Here is a 24469-nt window from a genome sequence, read left to right on the forward strand (position 1 = left end):
GAATTTTACTGCCAAGTTTATTATGTTAGCTCCTTTGCTGTTTTTTTTCTTAAGATTTTTTTTGTGTTAGGCTTCTCACTTCCCAACTGAAGAAGCTAGCTGCAGGTTTGTTTGGTGCTGAATAAGGGTAGGGTTGTTCAGCAGTTTGTATATTTTAGCCACCAGAATTTACAGAAAACAAAAAAATGCCTTAACATGCCTGCTTAATTATCAAGACTTTAATTTGCTCTAGGCAGTTCCGCTAGCATCATGGATGACACACACACAAAGAACTTGTTTGCAGTTTTATTAGTAATACACCTAAACTAGCCATATTTTCTTTGGTAAAAAGGTCCAACACAAAAAGGCACATTAACCCTGATCTTGCAAATGGATTTGCACAGATGAATGTTTACACCCACGCATCACTGCCAGCAAGTCAATGGGGATTGGCACAATCCCAAGGGATTGACCCTGTCGCTCTGATTGCTAGATTGGAACTGGAAAGCAGAGGAAGAAAAGATTTCTGACTTTCTGAACTGAAACAGTACAACAGAAATTGCCCTTACAGAAAACAGTTGCACTTCGGATTTGGTTTTAGCAATAATTTGTACAGATTTGATAGACACTGCAAAATACACGGTGAATGCAAATGTTGCTGGAAAGAAATAATAATTTAAAATCTTTTCTTAAGTACAATTTTCTCTTTCTCTTCTTTTTATTTCCTTTATAATGTAGTCAAACTCTAGTAGAAGGATGTCATTATAAAACCTAACATTACTCTACAACCGAATGATCAGTTGACTTCCCATAAAGGTTACCCTAGTACAAAAAAATACAATTCCTTTCTACTGCTACAGCAAATGCAATCTAGTAACTAGCTACTGATTGTGAGGTACTGTTTTCTCTTAAATTGGTATGCTTTTTTCTTTGTAGACTATCTTTTAAAGAGAACTGCAACAACATGAAACAGCACTTTTTCTTCTGTATATAAAAAGCAATTTCTAGTAAATACCTTTGAATAAATTACAGGGGGGTTAAAATTGTCAAAAAAGGAAACTAGCATAAACAGGATACTTTAACAGCACTGGTAAATTTTTTTAAAAAGCTATGAACTTAGACTTGATTATTCAATATAATTTTAAAATATATTTAAATACATGAGAAAATGCATTAGAATTGTAAAACTAGAAATCTGCCATTTAATCATTACGATACCCCTTAAAATGTAAGTTTAATTGAAGCTACACAAGTTGGCAGTTTCTCTTAATAGCAGCACTTAAGATTTTACTTGAAACTTTGACTAGAGAACACACACCAAGACAAGATTTAGCTGAGCCACTGTGATTCTTAATCAGCCTTTAATAAGGATGTTGACTTCTCCACCCACATAAAGATACATGTCTTTAGATCTGATTTTGCATGAGAGGAAAAAACCAGCATGTATTAACCATATATTGATTCTTACCTTTGTCTTCAGCTTCTGAATTTCAGCTTCTGTAACTGCATGTTTGATTTGCAACTAAAATTGAAAATATAAAATAAACAAGTGAAGTCACAGAGAGTACTCCAGTATTTTAAAGCCTATACTGCAAGTTGAATACCTTATTACATAGCAGAAGGCCTTGAAGAGTGCTGCAGTGCAGTAGATTGTAAATTAAAATGTCTAGCTTGCAAAATGACTCAGTCTGTGCAACCTAATTAAAGATAGGATGCCGTCTAACCACTCATAATTTCAAATCAGAACATCCAATCTGTTTAGCAAAACCAAATGTCTTATGCTTAAAAAAAAAGCAAAAAATGATGTTATCCTGCTGGGCTTTGCTCTCTGATGTGAACGTGAAATACGTCCCAGTGCTGTCAGAAAGTCCCACTGCATTGATTAAAGCAGGCATGTTACAAAAAAGCAAATATGGAAGTAAGTGATTTAACAACTCAAGAAGTCAGGAAAAGCTTGAGGGAAGATTCTACACATTTATTTCATGCAAGAAAAAAGGTAAACTGATGTTATCCTTCTCCACCATTAGCTGGAGTTATTTTGTTCAAGCTGGTGATTTCAAGTGAGAGCAGTTACACGCAGAAACTAAAAAACAGCCAACAGCATTCAAGCACACAAAATGATTGCAAGTAGATTAACAGCACAGGCAGTGTACTAAAGGTTGTAGTTACGTTACCAAGCAGCATGTCACAATAACAGTGCATCTGTACAGCGAAAGGGTCGGTGCTGAGGACCTGGCATCCACCTGCACACTCTTCAGGATGATTGCCTTTGGACTAACCTACATTAGTCTGATCCTCTGGAGTGAGTACTCATTAGCTCTTTGAATGTATTAGTCAATGTCCTGAAACACCTTTAGTTTCACCCCGAAGGTCTGCTATTCACAGGCTCCAAGAATACTCTGAAGTATGAATCAAACTACAGTTTCAACAATATAACCCTAATCCAAATGGAAATGATCATGCACATGCACCCAGTACTGGTCTGCACCCAAATCCCTGCTGCTTTACGATTTAAAGCAGGCCACACGGACAAGCTTCTGACAGGCCACAAAACCTTAAATCTAAAGCACTATTTAATCTGGATCAGTGACTTGCGTGTGTTGGGTAAGTAGTTGAAGGCAAGAGCAAAACCTGAATTACAGCTCGAGCTGGCACTGTCATGGAGGCAAAGGCTTTGTCCATTATTTATGAATACCAGGAATAGTTACAGAAAAGCATGTTTTACATGGGCGTTACTCCTCTTACAAGACTAACAGGAGCCTTTGGGAACAGTTTAAGTTAAGCTAATGGAGTACTGAACCAGAATCTGTGGTGAAGCAATAGCTATATTCTTGAAGACCAGGCTGTTAGAAAATACATGCTCTTCTGGAGGATGGGAGTAATTTTCAAAATAACAAGTGCCATCACAGAGCTGACTGGTGCAAGTACCTTTGAGAAAGGCTACTTTTGAAATTCCCTTTTCTCAGGGCCTCTTGAATGCACTTCTTGTGGCATAGGAAATGCACACTCTCTGATGCAGTTTGATTTGCAAATCAGCCTTAACTGATCTAGTGCATAAACTAGTCTTTTCTAGCAGAGAATTACTGAATTCATGCTGAAAGTAATAAAGGAGACGCTGATGCAACCAGTATCACCTGAGGAACAGTTTAGGAATCTTCTTTCATTTCTTGGTCACTGTCTTTAGAGGAGACTGTAAGCACTTCTAGTCCCCAGGACCATCTACTACTTCCACTCATTTTTTGACTTAGCCCTGCAAAGTGTTACGAATCTGCAAGTGCTCAGTAAGAGCAGATGTATGATTTCATTTCATATGAAACCAGTCATTGACTATAACAGCCTGCAGAAACGTGTAGAACGTGGAGGCACTGGCAGGTGGAACATACATGGGGCCAGACCAAAGCTGCCCCAAGCACGCAGCTAACCCGGGGACCACATGGGGTTCCTGAGGAAGTGCCACGTGAGAGCAGAGGTACTGGTCCAGGACGGAAAGATGCCAGTGCAGCTGGGAACGGGGCACTTGGCAGCCCTGGAGCTGGTGTTAACGACAAGAAGTGGCCAGTGGTGCTACTCCACCCAGTAGGCCAAGAAGCCAAGAAGGATATTCACCTTTCTGTAACTATAAATATAGAGGAAACTAAGGAGATACTTTAATTAGCATTTGCAAGATGTTACTTGCAATTTTTGAGCTCATGCAATCCAACCTCTGATTTGCAATTTTCAGAGACTGAAAACTGTTTTTTCTTACCATTCCATTTCTGTTAGTAGTGAAAAATTACGAAAAAAACATCTCAAAATGTTATGGTGTTCATAAAGTGCCCAGACATTTGCTTATTTATGCTACCTCATTGTTTGGGACTGCGATAAAATCAGGGGAAGGACAGATGAGCTAGACTTTGCCCTTTGCAGAGTTAATAATGAAATCAAATGGCCAAGACTCAAAGCCTTAGGCTACCTGCTTACAGTCCATTCCCATCTCTTCTAAAACCCCACAAACCCAAAAGCAGCACTTAAACAGCTTATTATTACATACAAATAAACTCCAAATTGTTGCATAAATGACAATCTGCTCAGGTACAGATGGTTTTAACAGTTATTTTTATACCCTCTGTTATTAAGTTAAAAAAATGAATACTGAGCACCCAGTCAGATCATTGAATCAGTACATGGTACAGCAGATCCCACTGAGGCAGAAGAAAAAAGACACTTTCCTGCTGAACAGAGAAACGGGTAGCTGGACATCTACCTTTTTCTTTGTTTACTTCTTTTTGAAGAACTAATTATGCTTGCAGAATAGATGTGAAATACTAACACATTTGTAAGTTAGATTGAACAACAGGCAAGGTCAACTGTTTGGCAAGCAAATCTGGATTCCATACTTAAAATATTTTAAGCAAATTTACTAATAGGGGAGCAGAAATACCTTCTTCTATCTATGTCCCGTATCATGTCAGAAAAATTCTTGGCAGATACTGTTTTGTATCTTTATGTTTTCTAAGTCAATGTAAAACTGTGAAAGTTTCTTTTTAACAAAGACATTTTGCATATTTTTTAGCACATTTCCTTTTCAAAGATATCTTGTAAAGCCAATTAAGCTTCTTCACGACAATACAACTTTTTACAAAAAACAAGATATACAGAGAAAATGGATCTAATTCATCTAAGACCGCAAAAGGTAGAACGGGATTAAAAGCCAGCAAATGTTAAAATATCCAGAGTACAGTGGAAAAGAAAGTACCCAATGGAATGTAATAATCTCCATGACAATTTTTATATAATAATTGTATTTTTTGCATATAATAATAATTTTTCATATATTTCATTAAGACATGACATATAATACCTAATACTTCCATAAGGTGTCCCTTCTCCCTATCTTGTCTCTCTTCAATCATCACAGTTAAAATAAACCGTCTAGCTCTTTCAAAGTAGTTAAGGAACATCACTCCCATTTTTCCTGTTTTACATCCAGGAAAACAACATTTGCAGGAGTACAGTGATTCACCCAGGAATGCTATCTCTCTTCTGACCTTCCTTCCAAAAGCAAGGCATTTCAAATAAGAGTGCTCTCAGAGTATGTGATCACATTTTTCATTGCAAAGCCTGAATTCAATTAATTAGGTCAAACTATTATGCTTAAAGATTATGTCCAACCCACTTGTTTAATACTTTCATTAATCTCTGGAGCAAGAACAAGAAAGAACAGTTATTCTTTAAATACAATTCCAGAAAACACTGTGTGGGCTTGTGCAGCGTGATCATGAACAAGTCCTCTAGTGTTGAAAGAATTCAGGGCAAATACCAAGAAAAATACATGTACTCACTCTGTAGCAGCCAACAAAATGCAGCTGTGTACTATTAAATGCAAACAGCGAAACAAAAGTGGCATGCTTCTAACAGCAGTAACTGCGTGGGTTAGTGAAAAAGAGTCCACTCTTAGCATAAGCATTTAATGCTTTCTGCTCAGGCTCTCATCTGCACTTAAATTGGAGGATCCCACAGTCCCTTCATCTGATCTTCCCTACACCAGCGTTTTGAGGCCACTGCACCAGACAGGTTTGCAAATACCTTCAAATCACATTGGACACACTCAAGTATGGCAATAGCCCGGAGCTGAGGGAAACTGTATTCAAACATAGTTTTACAGGTAATTTATTCAAAAGTGACTATCTTGCCCATCTGTGGTTTCCGTAGTCTTGGTACACTGGCACAACCCGAATGGTAACATCTTCCCACCACTTTGAGAAAGTTGTCAGTATGTATGATGCAAAGCATTAGAAAATGAAGTAGACTGTCCTGCTAATTTGCATAGTACCCTGGAACTTGAAATATGCGGTGAGAAAATTATCATTTAAGTGAAGTAAAAAACTATCAAGAAAAAATTATGAAAAAAAGTGGGCATCCAAAAATTGAAAAGGGTTATCAGCAGAAAAGGGAGTGGTTGCTCATTGACTGAATACTTCCAATACGTTACTCTAACTAGAGAGTATTAACAACATATTTATAGAAGATAAAATATTTGGTTTGAGTGAAGGGATGGGGAAGGAGGACAAAAAGGGTGCAACAGGTTCTGTTGCCCAAATCATTTAAAAAGTGTTCTTTATTGTCATCACTCAGCCCATTACTGTGGGCTTAGATAAACCAAACTGTCTCGTGTCTTCATTTGCATCAGAATTCAGGAAAGCTCAGCAATAAACCACATCAAAAGCACAGCCTCAAATACAGAAGAAATGTTTCTCAGCTCTTTGGTATATTAAGTTATATTAATTCAATGACCACAAGAAACACCACTGGTTCAAGCCCCAGTTAGCGCCAGCAGATGCTACTCAAACTCTGTAACCACAGAGTTTGGTAAAATGCCAGCTTGAAATATGCCTGCTTCCCCAATACAGCATCTTTCTAAACACATGCCCAAACATATAATACTGCTGTATATTGACAAGTTGCTGTGAAATGATGAGCTCCACATGTCCCTTTTCACTGAAATTTAGCATTTGCTGTTTGTTCTCCTGACCACTTTTGATTAGAATCTTAACAAACAACAACAATAACAAAAAGCAGCAGCAGTCTGCCAGTAATGAATTAAAGTAATGAATTAACTTGCACCTTGCCCTCCTGGTCAAAAAATGCAAACTAAGTGCTGAGGCAGAATAACTTCTCTACTGAGAACTTAAAATTGTAAATTACCCTCTATCAATGCAACAGTCACCTGAAAGCTGATGCTGAAACAACTCCAAACAGTTCTGCTTCTTTAAATCAGAACTTTTTGAGTCATTCAAAAGTACCAAGTACACGAACAGCTAGACATCAACTCTAGTTTTCAAGAGAAAAGACAAGTACTGAGCAATGAGGTGACTAGAAATTTAATTCCAGTGAGATATTTCAGGAATATTTTCTATCTGTAACTTACTTCTTTGAATTTGTGAGTAAGCTTGCTGGTGTCCACATCACTGGGGGAAAACATGTCATCATTTTCAGGGAGATCGAATACTTCAATAGCCATGTCACCTCCTGGAAGAACAGGTCCCATGTCTTCATCTTCTTCATCTGTAGCATATTCCCCTGTCTTAATTTTACAGCATTTAAGAAACTCCAGTTATCCTTATTAGGCAGAGAATTCAAACAGTAATTAAGCTACTGTGCAAACACAGCACACTGCATACAAAAAACGGTTTTATCTTTTCTTCAGCTATAGTCCCAGTATTTATGACTTCTACACAACAGAACTCCACAGTAGTATTTCAGAACATTAAGAGAGATGAGAAAACAGTGTCTTAAGCACTAAGAATTTAGTACTTAAGTATTACTGGCTCTGTATTTCAATGGTTTTCATCATTTTCCAAGTGAGGTCTCTTTTCTGTAGGAAGACCTCTCCAGATTTATCTCAGATTTAACAAGGACTCTTTTCCAAACAGAATTAAAAGAAGAATAGAACCAACAGGATCTCCATTAGTCTTTTATAAGCCATCTGGAGGAAGTTAATTCTCCAATGATATTCCATGCTGAATTTGAAAATCTACTGGTTTGTTCTTTATAAACAAATTAACGATAGAAAAGTCATACCCACACAGAAAGACAACAGCAGGAAAAAGAAACCGAGTGTCAGAGACAAGCTCAGAGACTAAAGTCAGAGTTTACTTAATTTTCACCCTGAATAAGAAGCTGATTCTAGCTAGTTTTAAACATAAAATGTGGGTGTTTCTTTGGCTGATAAACCATGAGATGTGAGCCATTTGCTGAGAAAACAGAATTTTTAAAAATCATAAGCTACAATCAGTATCCCAAGATTTAACAAAATACAACAATAATACTGAAAAGAAAAGGCTAGCAATATTAAACCCCAAGTTGTCTAGACAATCTTCTGCACATACACCTGTGCTCATCTCTCCCCATGCCTAAGGTGGCTGGGTACTGTGTCGCTTCAGCAGGGCTCCCTCTGGAAGCTGGAGTACATTGCAAACGGATCACAAATAGCCTGCTGGCTATGCAAAGAGCTATGCAAACATATTATAAAGCAAACAGCTCCCTCAGGGCCACATCTGGATTTATAAAGCTTGGGACTCAATAAATACACGGAAAAGGAAGGGTGGGGGGAAGGGGTGCAGTCCTTCTCATGTTTATACAGTACTAGCACCAAAATTTTGACAGAACTACTCAAGTTTTTGTTCATTAGCTTTCAGGTCCTGAGATGAAGGCACATAATATCATTATCAGAAGTATATTCCCAGTAGTGCCAGGATTATCTATTAGTGTCATTTTTTGTTGAAAGAACTTTTCAAAACAACAGGTAAGAACTCAGATGTCTGAACAACAGTTTGAATCTCAACTTCCCACCTTCATTTAGTTTCCCTGCTCTTGTTTAGGCCTATGTGAATCTCTCTGAACTAAAAAGCAGTGCATGAAAGCACATTAAGTCTAGGTATACAAGTACACACAGACAGAAAAGATGTATGTATGTCTCCAACAGGGTCATATACTTGCAATAAAACATTACTGTTTCTTGAATAAATAGCACATAGAATGATCATGAATGGTTTGGGTTGGAAGGGACCTTAAAAGATCATGAAAAATCTATATTGTCCTTTTTTAAAAGCACTAAAGTTTTAAAAAGCAAAGCAAGCCAAAACACACAGAAAGCATAGAACGATTTGGTAAAATCTTATGTTAAAAGAACTATTCAAAAGAAATAAGTCACTAACATGCATAACCCATCCATACTTTCAACATCACTGCTAATGCAAGCCACTTCTTTGGAGAGCTATCTCTCTATATGTCTCTATAAATAGTTACATATTCTCAAATGAAATAAACATGAACCATTTATTTTACATACTTTATATGCACTAAGAATCTCAGCAGTCTTCAACAAAAAAAAAGAGTTAACAGCTGGTTTTGCTTCTTTTTTTCCCATATTTAAAACAGAAGCAAAGAACACACAATTCATGTCACTGGAGTTTTCAGGCATGTTAGCATTTCAGCTAAGCAAGACAATGCCTAAAATTAAATTTATCATTCTGTATGTCTAGATCTCATATGCATACACATAATCATCTGCTACGCTACACTTGTAGTAACTTCTGTTTCTATTTTATTCCCCACAGCTATGTGCAGTTACTGGCTAAAAAAAAACAACAACTAGGCTGCTAACTCTCCTGGCTTTTTCCAGGAGCATGTACCACCTACACACCAACAGGGTGGTAAGAAGCAAACAACTTAACTTGAAAATACCAAAGAGATTTCAATGAAATGAATTATTGTGGGGACAAAATACTAACACAATCCATGTACTGTCAATTTTGCAGTCATTATCCCTAAAAAATCTATAAGGTGATACACAATTATAATTTCTACATGAAAAAAACATCTTGGCAGGTCCATCAGCAGTGGCAAGGAAATTTCTGAAGCATGCAAAACGGAGGCAGAAATAGGATTGTTAACTAAACTCATGCCCAGTTTGCGTAAAAAACCAGATCTGGCTCAGCTACATGTGCATTTTAAGGAAATAATTTAATGTAAAATCCTAATTATATTTATCAATTTTGGTAAAAGAATAAAACAGATAAGTTTAGTTAAAACAGACTCCTCCAAAGACTTAAAACTAAAAAGAAGTATTTCTTACAGAAAGAAAAACGAACTCATATGAAGGACTAAGTTATACTGGGGAAAATTTCAACATCAGGCAATATTCTGCTGGCCTCAGGATTCTGCATATTTGAAGAGGGACATCAGCCAGCTGACAACAAACACAAAAGAAAAATTTTGCTTCAAATCGTACATTGTGAGTGTCAATAGGCACAGTCAGTTTTGCTTCAATTAATGCAAAAACTAGTCATCAAAGCAAAGCACTGCAGTTGCTCTGCTAAACAAGACAGCAGGATGACACAAACACATTACAGAGCACAGAAATAAACAGGACTTTTGCTTTCGTCTTCATAAGAAAGGGATCCAATCTTACAATCACATCAAACACAAATTAAAGGTTCAAAAGAACCGATGTGTGCTTAAATGAAATGTATGTCATGAACTACACGAAACATACTTTCCCTGAAAAAATTACCTCTGCTGATTTTTGTTTCACATGAAACTACTAAAAGGTTGTTCAGATCCTGAATCAGTAAGCTAGAATGGGAAACTCAGTGTTTTACAAGAAGCAGCAAGGCACAGACAGAAGTTACTTTACTTCAAATTAGCAAAGCCTTGTAAGGTAATAGTTGTTATTGTAGCTGCCTGAGGTTCCTTGCAATACATTTTGTACTCTTAGCTGACAACAACAATATTTTTTTACTCAATAGTCAAGGAAAATTTACATGCTTTTGAAGAAGAAACTCGGACTCTTCAGTCTGTATTAGTGAGCAAAATTAATGCATGCAAAAGACCTATTTCTCATTTTAGTAGCACCTAGGGCTTCAGCTTATCCCATTCACAGCAATAGCTTCTAATATTAGCCATTCAATTTTGCTGTATGCTATCACTGTTAATAGCATGAAATTGTCTTTATAAACATGAACTGCAATTTCCTAATTTAAAAGGGAAGACGTGTTACTGACATTGTTTAACTGCCCTGTAAATTCTTGAAATGGGCCTAAGGCTCCCAAGCAGAAAGAAGGAGCAGCAGCCGCCACCAGGATAATGCAGACAGAAGTTCCCCAAATCACCATAAGAAAGCCTGCATCAAGCTAAATCTTTTGTTTGTGCTGAAAGTCTCCCACAACCAGGGAACACCATTTGAAGAACTGTAAGAATAACTCAAGTCCAACTCTTAATTTGATTTTTTTTTTTATGGTTTATACTTAATTCTTTCAAAAGAGCAAAGGAAAATATAATGGTATAGTATCAATCACCGCTTTTACAGGAATGCTCCATATTAATGATGTTGGAAAAAACGTACTCTCTGAGAGATTTGTTTAACAAATATATTCTTTGGGTGTCAGACATTCAAGCACATTACATTTATCTTTTTGTGTGTGTCTAGATTTTCTTCAATGGTTTTGAAGTTGCTTTGCTCTCAGAATGTTCTGATAAATGAGAATTTTAAGTGAAAAAATATTCTAATGACTATTAGTGATATTAAAATACATTAAAATGTCACTTGCATACAAGGACTTGTCTGTGGCCACAGAGTGAATAGAATTCTGCAGTATTTTATTAATTTCACATCCTGCATCACCATATGCAGCCTTCAGGGGAGCAGGTCATCTGCTTTATGTGACTTTTACCATTCCCTGTAGAACATAAAGAAGATAGTACCATGTTCAAACAAAAACTCTAAGAAATGACAGAATTTGACTAAAATGCGCACAGAACACTATTAACACAGGGAAGTCAAAAAGTTTCAGTCAAGGATACAGATTCAGGTCATACTTAACACACTAAGTAGGAAATACAAAGACAGTGCCAACTTCAAAGTCTTTGAGTTTTGTTTTCTGACAGGATACAACAAACTGAAAGGATGTGGGATTCTAGGAAGCTAGACAAACTGGTGATGAGTAAACTCTGCAGCAGGCTATCAAGAGGTAGCACCCGAAACAATATACTCTCCCAGCTTTACTGTAGTTAGCACAGGCTCATTGGGAAATGCCAACGCTGTCTATCATAAGTAGTACTTGAGAAATAATTGATACTACTGGCTCTGCTCAGCTTGTGGGAGCTTAACACAGACTGTCAGCTGTTTTATGTTTATCCTGCTTGTCTTTGCGTGGACCCCACTGTGGGCATCTCCTTTCTCTCAGTGTTTGCCAGTTCTGCACAAAGTTTTTGTGTTTTCATTCAAAGACTTAAAATTAAGAAGCATCTGAAAGCATCCTGCAATCCTGTGACAAACTGCAGCCCATGATAACAGCAGATTCTGAACCGCAGGGCGTTTATACAGTAAATTATGATTCTTTCAGGATTACTTATATACTAAATTATGTATCTTTTGGAAACACTATGTGTATTAGTGTGAATCTTCCCCAAGAAATAACTGTCATGTAACATTCCTGCAAGGCAATGGAATGAAACGCTACAGCAGGCTAACAAGTATCTCTCATCTAGCATCTGACTCCAGTCCAGTGCATGCTGGCTGGCAGAAGTCAGAATTGTCTCAAGAACGCTGCTGCTATTTTAAAGAACTTGGATCCTTCTGAAGTAGCTAGATGCTGCTTGGGCTGTGATGAAGACTGTGCTAAGTTTCAAAACAGAGGAAATCCAGCCAGCTGGTGGCACAGCAAGATAAACCAGCAGGACTTGCACATGCCTGGCACACATTCTCTTCCTGTGATTTGACCAGCTCTACAAAACACAGTCATGTGCAGTGACTCCAGGACTCAAACACAGATCACCGATTTCCTGCTCCGGAAACCTGATATGTTATTGCTGTCTTTGTGGTAAAGTCTCTGAGGCTCAGAATTTGACAGCCTCAACGGAAGGTTAAATAAAGATTTATTTTTTGTTTGTTTATTTATGCAGCATTGTAGCTGGAGATCCACGTTACCGTATTTTAAGAACTGTATGAACATGAAGAAGACAGTTTGATAGCTCTGAGACTGAACAACTCCTGTATAATTCTGTGCCACCTCAGCCCAAAAACTCTTTACACTGACAATCCCCATTATTTCTGAACTTCATGCAGTCAGAATCACTGTCACTTTGAGGAAATGGCCTCAAAAGGTGTGGTGGGTCTGCATGGCAAGGTTTTGGTAGCAGGGATCTACAGGGTGGCTTCTGTGAGAAGATGCCAGAAGCTTCCCCCATGCCCAATGGAGCCAATGCCAGCCGGCTCCAAGATGGACCCACCGCTGGTTGAGGCTGAGCTAATCAGCAACGGTGGTAGCACCTCTGGGACAGCGTGTTTAAGAAGGGGGGGTGGCGGGGTGGGGATCAGTACCAGTGAGAGAGAAGAGTGAGACTGTGTAAGAGCAACAACTGCAGACAGCGAGGCCAGAGGAGAAGCAGGGGCAGGAGGTGCCCAAGGCCCCGGGCCAGAGATGCCCCTGCAGCCCCTCGCAGTGAGGCAGGCTGTGCCCCTGCAGCCCAGGGAGGTCCATGGTGGAGCAGATCTCCACCTGCAGCCCGGGGAGGACCCCACGCCGGAGCAGGTGGGTGCCCCAAGGAGGCTGTGACCCGTGGGAAGCCCAGGCTGGAGCAGGTTTGCTGGCAGGATTTGTGACCCTGTGGGGCACTCACACTGGAGCAGGGGAAGAGTGTGAGGAGGAAGGAGCAGCAGAGACAACGTGTGATGAACTGACCACAACCCCCATTCCCCGTCCCCCTGCGCCACTCAGGGGAGGACAGAGAGAAATCGGGAATTAAGTTAAGCCTGGGAAGAAGGAAGAGGTGGAGGGAAGGTGTTTTTTCTGATTTGAATGGTAATAAATTAAACTAATTTTCCCCAAGTCGAGTTTGTTTTGCCTGTGACGGTCACTGCTGAGTGATCTCCCTGCCCTTACCTCGACCACGAGCCGTTCGCTGTATTTTCTCTCCCCTGTCTGGCTGAGGAGGGCATCGATAGAGCAGCTTTGGTGGGCACCTGGCATTCAGCCAGGGTCAAACAACCACAAAAGGGTAGGGTTTTTTTGTACATTTGTGGATATTCATTCAGACAGTGTAAACTGAGATTTTCTTGCCCAAAGGATGCCCTACTTACCAGAGTCGAAGAATGCAACACTGGCAGCGGTTTCTGGTATACAGCAACATAAATCCAGCCACATTTGCCCTCACAGAGTAAGGTGAGCTCAAAGTAGTAATGCTTGTATTTGACAGTAAATGGGCCAGAAGTGCTTGTGGTCACAAAAAATGTCTTTGAACTGTGTCTAATGTGTGTTATATCACAGCTTCTATCTTGTCAGTTGCCTGGGAATGGTGCAAATTATGTGAGTTTACTTGGATGACATAGTCAGGCAACCAAAAAAACCCTATTCAGGATTGCTGCAGGTTCCCAATAAAAGCTACTTCTAATAAGTTAGTAGGGGACTTTTACCAGCTTTCACAAAAAGCTAATGTTTCAGTGCAGAAGCATACCAACTTTATTCCCTTCTTTCAGAAAAGCAAATGCCTTCAGAGGAAAAGCAACGGTGACAGAAGCATCAACCAATTTGACATTTGCTCTTCTGGAACAACCCAAATATTTCAAATCCATGCTGAAAAGCTTTTCAGTAACTTTGGTCTTCAGATAAGATTCATCTTCAAAATCTGTAAAAATCAGCAGCCATGGTAATGGAGAGGGCCAGAAGCTGACCTCTTGAGTGACAGTTAAAAAGAAGAATTAGGAATAGAAAACAGAACGTTAAAAAAAAATTAATAGTGAGACACTAGACATTCTGTTACCTCATCATCATCTGCATCATACTGTGCATAATGCTGCTCCAGCAGCTCTCTCTGGCGGCGTTCTTGTTCTAGAGTTTGGCTGATCAGCTGTGCAACCTCACTCACTTGTCCCGGTTTCTCTCGTCCAATCACAAACCTATACAAAACAGTGAAAAAATATTACTCCTAATGTTTTACCAAAGTTCTTTATCTCCACAGGTACATGGCTGTGATCATTTTAAATGTGTTCTGTGGATGACATTTGCCAGAAGGGCGCTGTGTGCAAGACGAGGAGTGATCTGACCATCAGTATTCACAGGAGTGGGAAAAAAGAAGTGACTGCTACAGCCTTCCCTCCGATTTCATTTAAAAGGGTTCTCTGAGTTAGAACTTTACAGACACAGACCTAGAGTGGGCAATTTTAAAGAAATGTATCATCACTTCCGTTACCTTTAAAGCAACGTATTTCCTGAAAGCATACAGAAGACCAGATGCACAGTAACAGCACAGACACACTTCTGGCAGCTTGTAGTGAAAGGAACACGCAGCAGAGTAACTTCTTTCTCCATTTTGACTTAGACGAGATTTCTGAGCTTTTGTATCTGCCTTCCTCCTTTCTTTAACAAAGAATCTATTTCCACATTTTTAAATCTGACAGACACCATTTCCCTAATTTTAAGCTGTATTTAAATCCCTCTTTTATTTCGTGAACTTCTGTTGCTAAGGAGCATTTTTCTCCACTGTTCGCTATTGCTGAACACTGGGAGCACATTTCTGTGGCTTAACAAAAGGCAAGGAAGTGCCTCTTTCTTGGTTGAGACTTACAAGACCGCTTCCCAGTCTTGCTTTCAGCAACCGATATTTAGAATTGGCTTAGATTTTAACACTTTTTTCCAGCACAGTGGCATAACCATAATTAGATATTTTGCTATCTATAGTAATAACGATAAACACCCATTATATAGTACCAACACACTGTAAACTACCGAAGAAAAGCACAATTTAAAGATGTCAAGTTGAAGGAACATTTTCTTAGCAGGCTAGAAAGACAATTAGGTAATTAGATGTGAAAAAAATACTATGAAGAGCTGAAAAGCACTATCAGGTGACACTGAGATACTGCATATGGTAAACTACTTGTTTTCATAACATTTGGCTCAGATGATGGATATAATTTATTATTGAAATGAGAGTTAGAAATGTGTATTATATCCCACGTAAGAAAATAATTTTCATTAGTACTGCTTATCACTGTTAAAGTCATCTGGGATTTGGCATCCATGGGTAAGCCAGCTTCCCATCAGTGGATGACCCTGAGCCCATTTCCTAAGCCAAACAATTTGTCAGACTTCATGAAGACAGGCACTACAGAAAGGAATATAATTTGGAGATTATTTCAACATCGTAAAAAAAATCTAAGTCATTAATTAATTCCAAAAGGATAAGGAAAGTGAGAATGAGTGATTCCATTTGAAATAATGACACAATGTGCTCTGAAAATAATTTGCAAGAAAGTGTCTTAGCTTAAAAACATTTACAGAAAATACTGCAGAAACTAGAACTAAATCAAGGAAATAACATCAGCATTTTAATCCTGTTCAAAACAGATCACAGTCTGGCACTCATATCCTACTATTACAAAATATGACATTGGGTCTCAGTAATGATAGGGACCTTGGGCCGAAAGAAAAAGAATGTTTCTTCACGGCCCCTAGACTTCATCTGTTCTGCATACTGACTCACAGTCGAATCTTGTGTCCTCTGGATTTTAATTTTAGAGCCAAGTATTACAAAGACTAAACAAGCCCTGTTTTCAGTCTCAATCAGAAGGAAGAATGAACTTTTGATATTACCACATGAAGTAAAAAAGCATTCAATACACAGTTGCTAAATATTTGTCTCCTCCAATGCAAAAACAAATTAAAAGAAAATACAGAAAAAGTAACTTGTATTTTAAACAAACATTTTAAGCAACATTATACATGACTGTATATACACAGCAGAGAAATCTTCATGTTTGTAAATACATGAGGGACATCACCAGATGCAAACATTGCATTCCCACCTACCCTCTGCCTGATAGTTCACCTCCCTTGGAAAATCAGAGGCTCTAAATAGTTCATGCCATAATTTCTGTACACTGAAAACATCAAGAAGACAATATGTAATGCATCTGAAGTCTGGTAACTCCTGATTATTCAAGGATTGGTTTTGACACATTAGACTGTAATGCAGTAATATTTTCATACAGGCAAACAAGTTTAGGTAGGACATAAAAATGTAAAAGGTCATTAATTGAACTTTTCTTCTCACGTCAAAGTCACTTACAGTTTATAGTGATGGGATTTTCAAGGCTTGAATCATATGTCAAAATGAAGTTCCTCAATAATACTTGAAGCTGTTAGATGATACATGAATAAGAGCCTCAAAGCAATTATGAAGTTTATAGCAAATGTTTTCCTAAATAGAAATACGCAACTAAAGTTTTATTTTCCTACAATTAACTGCTCTAAAGTGAGAGATTTCCAAAGTGTCTGAAAATAAATATTTAGAAGCATTCAACCCACGATTCATGTCAGTTCTAGATAAAGAATTGTAAATTTGCAAAATGGAATACTACATTGCCAACAATTACAGTTTTTGCAAACTAAACCAAGCCTTTTGTCATGGTACATTCCATGACCTTAGGAATACCATGCTGCATATAATTATGTTTAACTTGTAACTAAAATAAGCCATAAATTATAAATTTATAATTTAAAGAGAGATGAATAAATATTTCTCTCTCAGAAATCCATAAAGCAGAGGTAGTTATTAAAATGCTAAGCATGAATTACATCTTTATGCCTAGAATGGCTTTAAATACAAGAACTATCATAATCTCAAGTGTTTAAATACAAAAAAGAGACATAAGGTTGTGATTCACTGACCAGAAAATTAGTCACTGAACCATAATATGCACACTTCAACGAAGTGGCTAATTATGTATTTCACATCATTCTGGCTCACCTAAATTAAGCACATGCATTTCAGACCTGATTAATTAGTCTCAAGGGCCAGAAGTATTACAACAAAGAACTACAAACTCTATCAGCAATAATATATTTAAGAAGCTGGTTATGTTTCTGGATATGAGACAAATGAGGGGTTTAAAGCCTTTAAACCTTATCATGGTAATATTCCCCTTAATTATCAGAGCAAGCAACTGCAAAATAAAACCCAGTGAATCTGTGACACTCCACTACAAACCATCACCATACTAAATCTCAGGCCATTACTGATTATTTCTGATGACCACAAAAAAAGGAATGAGAGAAGAGAGAACATCACAGAGAAGCTGAGCATGAACTGACCTTGATATTCAGGGTTACACCCAATCTAGCTGAATTAACAGCTCTGAAATATTCTCTTTGGTTGTTGTTAAAATAAAGAGGGACAGAACTAGGAACATAATTAGTATTTGACTCTATCTCAGATTTAAGATCTAAAATAATACTGTATCTGGAAAAACTGAAAATTAGACCACAGCAACAGTGATTAAGAAAAGCATTCTACTGAAACTGGTGGCTACTCCCACATCTCCTGCAATCCAATCATGATTTAAGGATTTGAAAGCACACCTGATATATGGCTTTATGCATATTTCCAGCTTTTACTAAATGAGAATCTGCATATCTGTGCTTCTTCAAATAACAAAAAATATTTTTTTACAAACCATGGGATCTAAAAATATTATTATAAGAACTGATGAAATTAAAAAATATTTCCATTTTGAAAAGAACTTTTCTACTAGAAGAATGTGAAAGCATTAATTCTTAGTGACAAGAGCTGATGATTTCTCCTGAAAATGTTTCAGGCATTAAGTGCTCAGCTAAAAATAATTTAGCATGGATTCTTTAAATTCCACAAAAAGCAATTAAGAATACAGCAGACTCATTCTAAGAAATAAAGACTGGGGAGGTTCCTGCAACAGGATTAATATTTTTTTCTTCTAACCTTTCCTGAAATATAATTTGATCAATAAAAATGTACAGTAAATTTCATTGCATTTGGGGGAGTTTTACAGTTGGATTTTTAAAATGGTTTTCCTCTGAGCTTTAAAGCACAAAGCTGCTTCTGCTACCATTTATCTAATTTATTTCAAGATGTCTTCAATTACCTACTCTGGCTGCTTCCATTAGGATAATAGCCATATAATTAATCCAAAGTGCTAAAAGTGGTGCGAACCCTCTAAGAAGGCAGTTTTATTTAGTTACAGCAGCGCAAGCTGCAACTTGTCAGGTTTCCATGAACAAGATCAAGCTCTTCTAAAAGACAGCAGCCCCAAATTCAGAGGTCGCTGACTGGACATAAGGAATTCACAACCTATAAGCTTCCACTACACTTTTTCAGATAAAATGATCTGAAACTTAGAAGGCATAAAGACTCTTCAAATCAATGAATAATTTAGGTTGGGAGGGACCTCTGGTCCACCGCAAGCCCCCCACTTCAAAGGAGGGCCAACTTTTTCATGGCCTTTGATTAGTTTTTTTATCTAATGATGGGATATAACCGGTTCCAAAGTTTGAGAAACCTCATAGTATGTGGGGGGATTTTATGTGTGAAAATACCTAGTCAGAATTCCCCTTGCCACAAATTCTGTTCATTGCCCGTTACCTTGTTCCTGTATAGAGAGTACAAAGAATCTGGGTTCTTCCTTTCTGCCTCCTGGAAGGTAGCTGAGACAGCAGCAATATGCCTACCATCCCGTTCTTTTCTTCAGACTGAAGATGTTCTTTCCACTTCTTCCCAGCATGTTGCCTGCACAGCTGCTCTCTAGCTCACCATGCCGCACAGGGCTATGTGGCTCCAGATATAGGGCTCACATTTGTCCTTGCTTCATAAGGTTTCTGCCAGCTCATTTCTCCCCCTGTTGAGGTCCCTCTGAAGAGCAGCCCTGCCTGTTAGCCTATCTAACCTCATCTGCAAACTTGCTAATGGTGCCTTCTGTCTTAAGTCTGCAAATCCACACAGCCCTGCCCTGCACCAGAAGCAAGCGTGTGCACAGCAATCTTTAAAGCTGTTAGCTGTAACCAAGAGGAACTGAGGGAGATTGGTAGAAGGAAGTAAACAAGGTTTGGCTGGAGATTAGTGATGGTGGTGACCCAAAACTAACACGAACAAGCAAAGAGCTCTGCTTGGAGCACCCAAAGTAACATTAGGAAGGATGAAAGGGGCAATGACTGAATGAAGTTATCTAAAGCCACATAAGAAACATTTGACACGGTAACCTATGTAATGCCTAGTGCAGGATGTTGGCTACGTAAAGCCAGCACAGAAAAGCGAACTTTGAGGAAAAGCCTCCAAAGACCCTGGAGACAACTGCCAGTAAGCTGAACTAATGCGCAAAAGTTCTGTAGCCTCCATCCTTGTCCCCAGGCCCAGGATGAAGTAAGCTATGTGTTGTACCCTGAATTTGACCACGGACAGCAGGACCCCAACTTGTCAGTGATTTGAGCCAACATGGGTGTCCTTTTGCCCAGTCAGCAGTCAGGATGGATGCACAGGAACATGACTTCCTTGGTGTGGCTGCGGCATGAGCAAGTAGGTAACATGCAACAGTAACGTGCCACGAATGAGATGTGTATATAGTGTGTACTACATGACTTGCTGTTGTTGTTGAAGTAGTGGTTTGGTCAGTATTAATTTTTTACTAATTTTATTTATTAATTATTATTTTTAAAAACTATTTTAATGACTATGTATTTGAATTAAACAAGGGCTCATCTATTTTTACTTGCATAGACATACTCATACTGATTGAACTGTGACAGCACACGATGACGAAGTCTGGAATACGGTACACAGGCAGCAGACACTAAAGGTATCACTAACCATACATGAACCCTCGCCCTCCAGTGCCATTGCTGCCCTGAGGCTAATTGTTGGAAACCGCAGGAAACATGGAGATGTCCCTGCAACAATACCCAGGTCATTAGCCAATGTGTGGAAAAACCAAGGCAAAGCAGTCACCAACATCTCCGATTTTTCTGTGTACTTTTCAACAAGGGTCTTCTGCACCACTGAGTAGTAGGCCTGCCTGCATAGAGGAGGAGAGAGCAGTAGATGTTGCTTAAACTGACTTTCACAAGGCTCTCGTGGGCTGTTCTATCCTTCAGAGCAGTGGTCTCATACTAAGCAGACCCCTGAACAAGCCAAAATTTGCTCTCCTGAAGTTCAGGGTGTAATTCTAATGTTAATTTCTCTCCAGTTCTTAAGCTCCACTGTTTCATGGTGAATGCTCCTAAAACTGCAATCTTCACTGAAGAACTGACCAGTTCCAAACTGCTCATAAACGTGTTTGTAACAGATTTAGCAGACTGCCTCCCTTTGTTGGCTCACTGAACACTTGTGTCAAGAAGTTATTTTTTACACATTTCAAAAATCTCCTAGATTACTTGCACCAAACCATGTCACCCTTGCAGTAATGCTGGAGCAGTCTAATTCCTCTGTAAGTCCCTAACCACAACCTCTGAACCCACTTGTCACTTGTTGCAAAGCAAGGGCTAGGTCACCCTCCCTCCCGGTTAAATTATGGGACCTGTGGGCAAACATTCTCTTGCCCAACTTTGTCAGGTGGATACTTTCACTCCCTAGCATTTTTCATTCCTCCAAGAATGCCCATAAAAAACAGTACCTCTCCTGTACCATCGGCTGCACAACCAGGGACTGTTCTGCATCCAATCCTATGTGACTGGCATGATCAAGAATACCTCTTATGCCCTTTCACCCTAGCCCCCAGAGCCCTGTGACATAAAAATCACAGAATCACGGAACAGGTTGGGGCAGAAGGGACCTTTAAAGGTCACCTAGTCGAACCCCCCTGCAATGATCAGGGACATCTTCAACTAGATGAGGATGCTCAGAGCCCCGTCCAACCTGACCTTGAAAAGTCTCCAGGAACGGGCCATCTACCAGTTCTTTGGGCAACCTGTTCCAGTGTTTCACTACCCTCATCACAAAAAAAATTCTTCCTATCTAGTCTGAATCTACCCTCTTTTAGCTTAAAACCATTACCCCTTGTCCTATTGCAACTGCCTCTGCCAAAATGTTTGTCCCCATCTTTCTTATAAGCCCCCTTTAAGTACTTGAAGCCTCCTCTGGACCCACTCCAACAGGTCCATGTCTTTCCTGTGCTGAGGGCCCCAGAGCTGGATGCAGTATTGCAGGTGGGATCTCACCAGAGCAGAGGGGAAATCAAAACTTATAGGTTCCCCTTGATCGAGCAGCCTGTAGTAGACACCAGCCACAAGGTTCCCTTTGTTGCCTCGGTCTCTTAATTCTTACCAGTAAGCTTTCAACCTGCTCGTGGCTATTCTTCAGAGACATACTGAAGGTCTTCCACAGCAGCATCAATGGTGCTGGTGGATGAGCAGCAAAGTAATAGCTTAAGCACCACAAGAGGCTCAGCAGCCTTTCCGCAGCATCCTGGATACAAGCCTCTGATAAGCTCCACTACTATCAACACTAAGTGGATATCAAGTCAGATGATTAGGAAGTCATGTAAAAAACCCACTCACCAATATTAATGCACTTAGATTAATTATTCCCACGGAAATCAATTCTAGTCTAGGGCCTCACTGACACATTACCTTTATTCAAGAGTACTTCAAAATTAGCCAAGGGATTCAACGTTTTGGCAAGTCTCCACGTTCTTGTCCTTACACTGCTCTGCTCTTCTGAGAGCACAGGTAGAGAACCTCTTCCATCTCTTCCAGACAGCCCAACTGAATCCAAACACAACACTTGCATAAAAGGTTTCCCTGAATTCATGACAAACATTTAATCAGCATTTGCTATAGCACCACACAATTCTTATGGGAATGGCCAGCTCAAAGAAACACACTTGTAAACCCGTGCTTTAACACAGCTGAATGCAAGTGAAATGCATACATCAGCTCTGTTCAAAAGGTACAAGTGCTACCCTGGAATGCTTCTAAAACCTGGCTGCATTTTGAGGTGAGATCTGCCCTCCCTCACCCTCATCCTTGCTGGCATCCATGGGAAGCAAATCCAGGAAGAAAATACAGATGGGTCACAAGTAAGCTGCTGAGTTAAGGCCATGTCCTTAATCTGGATGACTAGGTGATCCAGGTTCTAGGGAAGCTGGACCACCCTCATAGCACAGTTCAGGGGTAGCTAAATGCTCCTACAGCACCATCCCTGTGGCTTGGCAAGTTATCCTGCAAGGATGAATGGTGGGTATTTCTGCCCAGCTGCCCACATTATGTGATACAACACTGCATGAATCACATTGCACCAAAACTGGATGGAAGCCTCCACAACACAGAACCTTTTGGGCTTTGAAAGAGTAAAAAAATCAGCTAAAAAAGCATTTATGATGATATTTCAGTCACAGGGTAGGAGTTTGATGTTTAGATCCAACCAACTTGAGGATAAAGTGATCCAAAACCTGTCAAGTTCTTCCTTTTTCCAGGAAAGGAAAAGAAAAGCCACTCCTGATGAAATCCAGCCCCGCTGAATCTTATTAATTCATTAAAATCTTTTAATTATTTCTCTATATAATTCACATTCAAACATGTAATTTCCTGTCCAAATCTGCAAGTATTTTGAGAAATAACTTGCCATAAAATTCAAATTAGCAAGATCTCAGGACATCGGTGCTATGTTTATGCCAGTAAATTAAACAGTGCCGGGGAATGCTCCCAACCATTCATAATTGATCATCCACACTACTAAACCACGGAAACAGTCTCTGGAACGGTTTGGCCCAAGCTGACTAATATTAATTCTAACAAATTCTACTCAAGACACAGTCCAGGAGTTAGCAAAGCCTAAGAGTTAGCTTGGATGTTTCCAATGGATAATTTGGATACGGCCACCCTGCTCTGAAAGGCAAGAAAGTTTTAAGGTACGAGCACTGACCACTCTGGTGCCAGCTGGCCTCAGGTGCCAAGGAACAGTCCGAGGCACAGTTCATCTACTACAACAGGCACAGCCAAGGAATATAAACCAGCAAAGTCGTGATGAATGCAGTCTCACCTCACCGGTGCTAAGGGGTCACAGTACTCATGAGTAAATTTTCACACTGTTCAGCATGCTACCCTTGGTAGTCGTACAGAACTTGTGCTTGCAGGAGTTCTTTGCAGAGACCAGAAAGAAAACAGCTCATATTATAGATTCTTCAGTGTAACCATAGTGGAATAAACGGGAGAAATTCACACTATTTTGGTGCACGACACGACAGATTTAGTTTCTGCTGGGTCCATGATTCAGGTTTATCAAAGAAGCACCAAGCACACACGGCTTCTTAAGCAGCCCTTCATGAAGTCCCAGCTCAGCAACCAGCATCACAGAGCAAAGGGCTTTTCTTTACTACTCTTCTTCTGTCCTCAGCCCCAGCATTTGGATTCAAGGAAAAAGAAACAGACAAGGAAAGGAAGAACAAAACGATCACCCCCAGCCAGAAAAAAGACAACATAATCCAGCTCTCTTAAACAGACATGGAGTGTGTTATCTTTTGCTTTTGGGTCCTGCCTCATTACCCAGGACTGAGAAACAGTACAATCTCTCCTGCCTCTTCCAAATGTGGATCTGCAGTATGGAGAATGCCTGCAAATGTTTAAAGGACACAGCTGTTTCATGGGATAAGAGCACAGGCAGGGAAAGTAAGAAGCAGCAGGAGAAAATCTGCACAGGCATGCACACCAGAGGAAAAGATGATTATCTAGGGGAAGGAGCCACAAAAATAAAGCGATCCTGGTCACCGTTACTGTGAGCAAACACCATTCCCACTGGGGCATACTGCTGCTGGCTAGATCCTGCATTTGACTTCAGCTGTCCTCTACACTGCCTTAGCGCTTGCAAAGACATGACTGTGTAAATTACCTTTCCAGATGTTGTCAAGTTAAACAAAACTAACAGCAGGCATACAAATACTATTTTCTGAGAAAGTATATTTTCCAGAAAAAAATCAACTCAAGATGGGATGAGAAATTAGCTAAGAAGGAATAAATGACATATCAAGTTGATGTTAACTAAGAAGAGAATATTTTCACTTTTTGCCCTTTAACTGCTCCTTGTGTAAGAGCTATCTAACAAAAAGTAAAAACTTCACTTTTGTCTGAAAGATTTCATTTGTACTACAGTAAGAGATAAAGAAATTAGGCTGTGAACTGGGAGTGGGAGTTGAGACAAAACCCTGCTCTGA

General features: G+C 39.3%; 1 protein-coding gene across 6 annotated transcripts in view; it reads right to left on the reverse strand.

Moving 5' to 3' along the window:
- The window catches only part of PPP1R9A (protein phosphatase 1 regulatory subunit 9A), a 146278-nt gene that overhangs the window by 31090 nt on the left and 90719 nt on the right, over positions 1 to 24469 (reverse strand). For all 6 annotated transcript variants that reach the window (XM_040592828.1, XM_040592832.1, XM_040592831.1 and 3 more), the window contains exons 6-8: positions 14281 to 14416; positions 6887 to 7042; positions 1448 to 1501 (exon numbers count right to left, since the gene is read on the reverse strand). In XM_040592828.1, coding sequence (XP_040448762.1) covers positions 1448 to 1501; positions 6887 to 7042; positions 14281 to 14416 — 346 coding nt within the window. The remainder of the gene's footprint in view (positions 1 to 1447; positions 1502 to 6886; positions 7043 to 14280; positions 14417 to 24469) is intronic.

Source organism: Falco naumanni, chromosome 4 (assembly GCF_017639655.2).
Source record: "Falco naumanni isolate bFalNau1 chromosome 4, bFalNau1.pat, whole genome shotgun sequence".
Classification (NCBI taxonomy): domain Eukaryota; kingdom Metazoa; phylum Chordata; class Aves; order Falconiformes; family Falconidae; genus Falco; species Falco naumanni.